The sequence below is a fragment of the Bison bison genome, unplaced genomic scaffold (assembly GCF_000754665.1).
Source record: "Bison bison bison isolate TAMUID 2011002044 unplaced genomic scaffold, Bison_UMD1.0 scf7180017864053, whole genome shotgun sequence".
Lineage (NCBI taxonomy): Eukaryota > Metazoa > Chordata > Mammalia > Artiodactyla > Bovidae > Bison > Bison bison.
Window position 1 is genome coordinate 1,165,296 of NW_011494625.1, and position 8,029 is coordinate 1,173,324.

At 50.1% G+C, this 8,029-nt stretch overlaps 1 protein-coding gene across 1 annotated transcript in view; it reads right to left on the minus strand.

The window, feature by feature from the left end:
- Positions 1 to 8,029, minus strand: part of F13A1 (coagulation factor XIII, A1 polypeptide) — a 148,304-nt gene that overhangs the window by 33,218 nt on the left and 107,057 nt on the right. The window contains exon 10 of the mRNA XM_010835833.1: positions 6,745 to 6,833. Within this exon, the coding sequence (XP_010834135.1) occupies positions 6,745 to 6,833 (89 nt within the window). The remainder of the gene's footprint in view (positions 1 to 6,744; positions 6,834 to 8,029) is intronic.

The window sequence follows — 8,029 nt, forward strand, 5'->3', positions numbered from 1 at the left end:
GATGTGTTTGGATGTTTCAGCACCCTGGGGGGCTCAGCTAGGGTGGGCCGGGTCCTCAGGCTAGAGGGGCCCCTCTGCAAACTCCCGCCCGTGCCCACGGGCTGTAAGCGTGTGTCCACTGCTCACCGCTCCCAGCGGAGGCCCTTGTTTTCAGGACCTAGGACAGAGTCTGCTCTGTTTGTTCCCAGTGGAGGAGGCTGCATCACAGGCGGTGCTGCTCCCAGGGCTCACGGGGTTGGGGGCAGTGGATGCCTGCCTGTCTGGGAGCTTTCCTGGCACAACGCCAGACGTCCACCCTGTGCTTGCCTTCCTTCATCCCGTAGGGGCTCCTGTGTGTGTGCCCTGTGGCTCATACGTGAGCTCATCTCGCACCAGGACTGCCCGTGTGTCTGGTGCCATCCGGCCCCCGTCTCGCTGAGATCCTCTTCTCAGCAGTGCGCCGTGCACACGCTCTTGTTTCTATTATTCACTCATGTGTTTACTGGTGGCTTCTGTGTGCCAGGACCTGCTTTCAGCGATGAGAGTCCAGCAGACCCTATCTCTGAGGAACTTATGTTATAGAAGGGAGGGAAATGATAACACTAAGTCAGAGAAGAACAGAAACAGCGGGATGGGTAGGGACGCTTAGTGTGGGAGATGCGGGGAGTGGAGGTCTCTTTATGGAGGTGGGCTGGGCATAGACCTGGATGCAGCGAGGGTGCAGAACATGCAAAGAGAGGTAGCGGGGGGACAAGAGCTTTCATGGCCAAAGGAACAGTCTGTGTAAAGACTGACAAAAGAATGTGTTCGATGTTTCCAGAAGAGCACGGGGGTCTATGTGGCCGGAGAGAAACGAGCAAGGGATGGGGGCGGAGGGGAAACCAGGGGCCAGATCACACAGAATCTTGAAAAGATTTATGCTTAATCGTAAAGGTGATGGGCATTCAAAGGTTTGGGGCAGGGGAGTGGCATGTTTTTATTTACATTTTAGAGGGTAATTCTGGCTGCTCTGTGGAGAGTAAACTGGAGAGGGGCAAGCAAGGAGGAAGAAATGACTTAGGACGTGATGTCCCAGATCTCAGAGCTGTGCAGAGCTCAGAAGGTCATGATGGAGGCGCAGGCATGAATGGATCTGGGATAATTGGAAGGTATTTCTGGCAAAATGCTTAGGGGAGGTTAGAAAGAGAAACCAAGATGATTCCAGAGTTTTATATGTGATTTGAATGAACGGATGAATTATTTTGAGATATCCCCAAATGGACTAATAATAATAACTGGCATCTAATAACTGGTAGAGAAATAAACAACCTTGGACTGAGACCAAAGAATCGGCAGAGGAGCTGGTGGGCAGTTTGAGTCCAGAGAACTGCCGGCCCCAGACTAGGGAGGGTGCGGCTGCTGGAGCCACGGAGTGGCGACGGTGACCCCAAGGGGCCCGTCCCCTCTGCTGCGAGAACCAGCTCAGTGCCAGGAGGGAAGGTGTGTCTGTGTGTGAGTGTGTGAGACAGTGTGTCTGTGTGTGAGTGTGTGTGTGTCTGTGTGTGAGTGTGAGTGTGTGAGAGAGTATATGTCAATGTGTCTCTGTGTGTGTGTAAGTGTGTGAGAAAGTGTGCGTCTGTGTATGTGTGGAAGAGTGTGTGTGTCTATGTGAGAGTGTGTGAGTGTGTGAGAGTATTGTGAATGTGTCTGTGTGTAAGTGTGCGAGCATGTGAATGTGTGTGAGAGTATGTGTGAGTGTGTGTATGTGTATGTATATGTGTAAGTGTGAGTGTGTGTGTGAGTGTGTCTGTGTGTGAGTGTGTGATAGAGTGTGTGTGTGTATGTGTGTGTGTGAGAAACTGTATGTGTCTGTGTGAGTGTGTGTGAGAGTATGTGTGAATGTGTCTCTGTGTGTGAGTGGGTGTGTGAGAGAGTGTGTCTATGGGTGTGAGTGTGTGTAAGTGTGTTAGCATGTGAATGTGTGTGAGAGAATACGTGTGTGTGTATATGTGTAAGTGTGTGAGTGTGTGTGAGAGTGTCTGTGTGTGTATGTGTGAGAAACTGTGTGTGTGTATGTGTGAATGTGTCTGTGTGTGTGAGAGTGTGTGTGGCTGTGTGTGTGTGAGTGTGTCTATGTGTGACTGTGTGTGAGAGTGTGTGAATGTGTGTGTGTGTAAGTGTGTGAGCATGTGAATGTGTGTGAGAGTATGTGTGAGTGTGTGAGAGTATGAGTGTGTGTGTGTGAGAGAGTATGTGTGAGTGTGTGCGTGTGAGTGTATGTGAGTGTGTATCTGTGAGTGTGTGTGTGTATGTGTGTCTGTGTGTGTGTGAGAGAGTATGTATAAGTGTGTGTGTGAAAGAGAATATGTATGTGTGCGTGTGAGAGAGTGTGTATGAGTGTGTGTCTGTGTGTGAGTGTGTGTAAGTGTGCAAGCATATAAATGTGTGAAAGTATGTGTGAGTGTGTCTGTGTGTGTCTGTGAGTGTGTGTAAGTGTGCAAGCATGTGAATGTGTATGAGAGAGTATGTGTGTGTGCATGTGAGTGTGTGTGTGTGTGTGTAAGTGTGCAAGCATGTGAATGTGTGTGAGTGTGTCTGTGTGAGTGTGTGTGTATGTGTGTCTGTGAAAGTGTGTGTGTGTGAAAGTGTGTGAATGTGTCTCTCTCTGTGTGAGTGTGTGTAAATGTGCAAGCATGTGAATGTGTGTGAAAGAGCATGTGTGAGTGTGACTGTGTAAGAGTATGTGTGAATGTGTCTCTGTGTGTGTGTGTGTGAGTGTGTGTGTCTGTTGTGTGTGTGTGTGTGAATGTGTCTCTCTGTGTGTGCAAGTGTGCGAGCATGTGAATGTGTGTGAGAGAGTATGTGTGTGTGCATGTGAGAGTATGTGTGAGTGTGTCTGTGTATGAGTGTGTGTGAGTGTGTGTCTGTGTAAGAGAGTGTGTAAGTGTGCAAGCATGTGAATGTGTGTGAGAGAGTATGTGTGAGTGTGAGTGTGTAAGAGTATGTGTGAATGTGTCTCTGTGTGTGTGTGAGTGTGTGTGTCTGTTGTGTGTGTGTGTGAATGTGTCTCTGTGTGTGTGTAAGTGTGCGAGCATGTGAATGTATGTGAGAGAGTATGTGTGTGTGCATGTGAGAGTATGTGTGAGTGTGTCTGTGTATGAGTGTGTGTGTCTGTCTGTGTGAGAGAGTGTGTCTGTGAGAGTGTGTGAGTGTGTGGATGTCTGTGTGAGTGTTTGTAGTGTGTGAGCGTGTGCATGTGTGAAAGTATGTGTGAGTGTGTCTGTGTGTGAGTGTAAGTGTGCAAGCATGTGAATTGTGTGAGAGTGTGTGTGTGTGTGAGTGTGTGTGTGTGTGTGTGAGTGTGTGAGTTTGGCGGGATGATGTGAAGGGGACAAGAGTTAGAAGAAGCTGAGACAGAAGAGAAGCAGCAGCTCCCGAGTGCTTAGTGACCCGGGAACCGGGAAGGGAGCCCCCGACGCTGAGACCTCTCCTCTCTTTGGGAACCTCCAGAGCAGGCCGAAGCAGCCCACCACAGGCCTGAGGGCAAGAGGATGGAGGAGGGCAGAGAAAGAAGCCCAGATCCCAGGAAGGAATCTGGAGATGGGAAAAGCGCAGCGGTGGGCGCTTCCTGTCTCGGCTTCTGCTTTCACTCAGGGAGGAAACCAAAAGCCAGTCCCCAAGCATGAGGCCTGATCCGGCCCGGAAATGAGTCAAGAGTGACCAAGAAAGTCAGCCTGCTGGGAGGCGAGAGCAGGCACGTTCTGGCTGACTAGCGGGGGTGGCGGGAAGCAGGCTGACGCAGCAAGGAGGCGGGAAGAGGCGAGCACAGTGGTCTGGGACCTGAGCCATGCAGACGCTCATTAAAGTCACAGACAGCGCCCCCCATGGAGCCCTGCTTCAGGACCCTTGAGAAGAAAGCGTGCTCACTCCTCACGTACTTTTAAGCCGTTGGAGCATCTCTTACAAAGGGCTCAGCCCCAGAGCCCAGCCCAAACCAAAGCAACAAATCCCATGCTCTGTCAGACAAGTCTGCATCGAGTGGCAGAGGAGTCATTACCATCTGCAGGTCCCGATGACACTCACAACACCCCGATCTATATTTAATAACAGCGGAAAGCGTTTGCATTAGCAGCGTTTTGCTCCTGGAGGGAGTCTGTTCCTCTCTCCTCCGCGGCAACAAAGCATAATAAAACTACAAAAGCAAGGCTTGGTGAGTTTTAGAATGATTTCCCATTAAGAAGTCCTCGTGGCATCAGAAACGATCAGATGGCAGTTGGGGAGGAACGCACAAATCTTGAAATCTCAAAATGAAATCCAGCAGGTGAAAATTCCGAATACAGTCTGCCTGTTCTCCCAAGGCTTCTAGAAACTGCGACGGCAGGTACAGCGGAGGAGGCATTGTCCCTTTCATGTAACTCACGTGTTCGGTCTTGGGGTCTGCGTGTTTATTCTTATTTTATTTCTGAGACATTTCCCAAGCTGGCCTTCTCCTCTGCCTGTCGTCCTTCACCTGGTTCAGGAGAGGAGTGAAGTCACGGCTGCCCCGGGCTTCTGCCCAGAGGCCTTCCCCTCCAGCCTGGGCTGAACAGGCTCCGTTCCTTTTCCTTCCCCTTGGGAAGCCTCTCGTGTCCACTCTCAGGTCAGAACATCCCACGTCTTGGTTCTTCAGCTGTCATCATCTGACACCTCCCAACACATCCCTGTTTGTGAGCCTCGGTGGTTTTCATTTTTATTTATTCATTGTGTATGTTTTCTTGGCCATGCTGCAGGGCATGTGGGATCTTAGCTGCCTGACCAAGGATCAGACTCACACCCCCTCGCACTGGAAGCTCCGAGTCTTAACCACTGGACTGCCAGGCAAGCTCCTAAACAGTTTTTAATTGTCTGCATGTACCTTTGGGAAGCTCAAGTTTTCTCCTCTGTCTGAAGTTCCTCCCTTCCTCTGGCTTTTTTTTTTCTTACCTCTTTCGCCTGAAGACTGTCTTGTCTGCTCGTGCTCAGTCACTCAGTTTTGTGACCCCATGGACTGTAAAGCCCACCACGCTCCTCTGTCCATGAGATTTCCCAGGCAAGAGTACTGGAGTGGGTTGCCATTTCCTTCTCCAGAGGCTCTTCCTGACCCAGGGATCGAACCCATATCTCCTGCATTGCAGGTGGATACCACTGAGCCCCCAGGAAAGCTGAATAACTACTAGTCACGCGTCCAGACTCGGTTCAGGCTCCACTCCCTCCAGGGAGCGTCCCCGGCCCTCCCCTCGTGGGCTCTGTGATGCTCTGCTGGACCTGCTGTGGCCGTTGCCCAGCTGTGCCCGTGTCTGTTCCCGGTCACCCTCTCTCCCAGGACAGGGTCTGGTGGCCTCTGCTGTCCTGCCGCAGCCCGAGCTCATAGCTCTCGATTAACATAAATGCCAGTCATTTATCACCTACATCGCTCGTTTGACCTTTGGTTCCATCAACACTTGCATCGTTGTTTTTTAAATGTTGCTGTGTTTACGTACCACTACCTCCATCTGGAATCAAGTTTCTTAAGGACTCGGGCTTCTGAATTCCCACAGTGCTAGATGCGCGCTAATAATACATACGTATTCATTCTGGAACAGGAGCAGAATGTGGTGGTTACTAGCGTGAGGTTGGGTGCCTACGTGTGTGTTCCTTCACTCAGTCGCTTCTGACTTTTTGCGACCCTATGGACTGTAGCCTGCCAGGCTCCTCTGTCCATGGAGTTTTCCAGGCAAGAATACTGGATAGGTTGCCACCTCCTTCTCCAGGGGATCTTTCCACCCCAAGGATTGAACCTGGTGCTCGCTCATCTGGCTTTAAATCTCACCACTAGTCTTTATTGGTTAGATGATCACAGAAAGGTTCTTTAATCACTGTTTGCCTCACTTTTCTTTTCTGTAAAACGGGAAGAACTACAACACCCATTTTAAAGGGTTGCTGAGAGCATCAAAAGGTAGGCAAAGCGATTACCTAGTGATAGACATTATTTCACCGCGTTTACTGGTGAAATCATACCCGGGGTAAGTCCCGCCTGTCAACCTCTCTTGTTTCTCTGCTCCTCCCCCTTGCCCCCAGCAGCCTCCCACCTGGCCTTCTCCATTACCTGGTACTTCTTACATTTACTCTGACTTTCAGAGCTCCCTTTGGAGCACCTTTGAACTGCCCTCTCTGCTTCCAGCCTCCACCCAGTTCTTCCAGAATTTCAGCCTCTTCCCAAAGTGTCCCCAGCCACCTGTCAGTGAGCTGTGTTCCAGATCTGTTTTCTCCCATCCGTATTGTAACAGCTTACTCTGTCCCCTCCGGCAGAGGATGGCTTGGAATAGCAGGAAATGGACTGGAGTTTCCAGACTAAGATTACAGTTGGGGTGTGTTTGGATTTTATGTTGTGTGGGCCACTGGGCTAGTCTCAGAGTGCAGTAGGGCACTCTCCCGTGTCAGTTCATCGATGGTCTCCACCAATTTTTAGTTGAGTGATTCACTTAGTCACTTAATTTCTTGGGAGCAGTTGGTACCTACTTCCTGGGTACAGAGACCTAAGCTAAGGTGACTAAAGCAATTGCTTTCAGGCGGGGAAATCTCAGAACATCAAGGGGAGAAAAACGTTAAGAACTGCCTTTAGCATGTGGCACCCGGAGGTTAGAACGATGTCTGCCACGTTTAACTTTGTAAACATGAAGCACACACCATGTTCCTGGGAAATTGAGACCCAACAGCCCAGTGCCTTATTCTCTGATGAGTTCAGAGCGTGGGGAGGAAGGAGGCTCTTCCCCGCAGCTCTCCACTTACCTCTGCAAAAACGAAGGGCGCGTCAAACTGGAAGCAGACGTGACCATGCTTGATGGCTTGAACAGAGGCGGGGCCGCACCGATACATCCCTGGACCACACAGAGAAAGGAGAGTGTGAGTTCCCCATCTTTGAGTCTTTCCAGTTACAGAACTGGTCCGCATACAGGTCACAGCCCTCAGCGGGCTGTAGGGGCAACCGCTCCTCAAGGTCATCATCAATGCGGTCCCAGTTCTTTCCATGGCCAGAGAGGGTGTCACCCACATGCACCATCAACAGGGAGGGACATGGTGGAAATGCTTCTGCAAGCCCCAAACCAAAGTCACGAAAAGAGCAGAGGGCACACCATTCCTGCATCTACTCTTCCAACTATAAACAGCCTCAGGTGTGTGGGGGCCGAGCAGTCGGCTGACACAGGGCTTATCCTATTAGAAGTGGCATCTGGAGTGCTGGAAATGGTGACATGTCCCAGGACTTGTGGTGCTTATTTGTTTTCATTTTTGGACACTGTGGACATATGTCAAGTTTAACCGGAGAATCTGGACACTAGCCACGCTACACGGACCATGTGCTTTTGGGAGGTTAGCAGGCCCACGCTGACTTTTACAAAATATTTTGAATTTTAGTCAGCTCTCTCTCTTGTTACTAAGAGGCTAGCTGTCATTAGTCCCTCAGATACCTCGTCATGACATTTAATCCAGAACACCAGGAAGTGTTGAACTTTCTCTCAAAACTCAGTATTGTAACAATGTTCCCTCATGAGTATGTAATGTGTGGGGAGCGAGCTCCGCCCGTGGCAAAGGTCATGAGGAAGGAGGCTTGACATACGCAAAGGTGGGATCAAGCCTCAGGAGTCTCCCTGGAAATTCTCGAGCAATCTACCACCAAAACCAGAGTCTGCCTACTTTCTGCTTTGTGCTTTCACCTACACCTCTGACTTTACGGGGGGCTGTCCCCCACTACCTCTCTGAAAAAAGAGTTAGCTTACAGCTCCAGTTAATAATTCCTGGGTGTGACAGTGTTTCAACCTACAAACTCCCTTGGAAGTCCTCTAGCCTGCCTGAATAGGTTTTTCCGGCCACATGTGATTGCTCAGAGCCTCCAAACTGTGAGAGGCATGAGATGTTCTAAACTGTCTAAATACAGATTCCTTTGAGCAGTTAAAAGATTGATTAGAAATTGTATTGGTGAAGGGATTCTCACTTGTTGGGCCAATGTTTGCTGCTAAGTCTCCATATCCCTTACCTGCTGTGTCCCTGGCAGTGTATTGATTAATATAATTGCTGT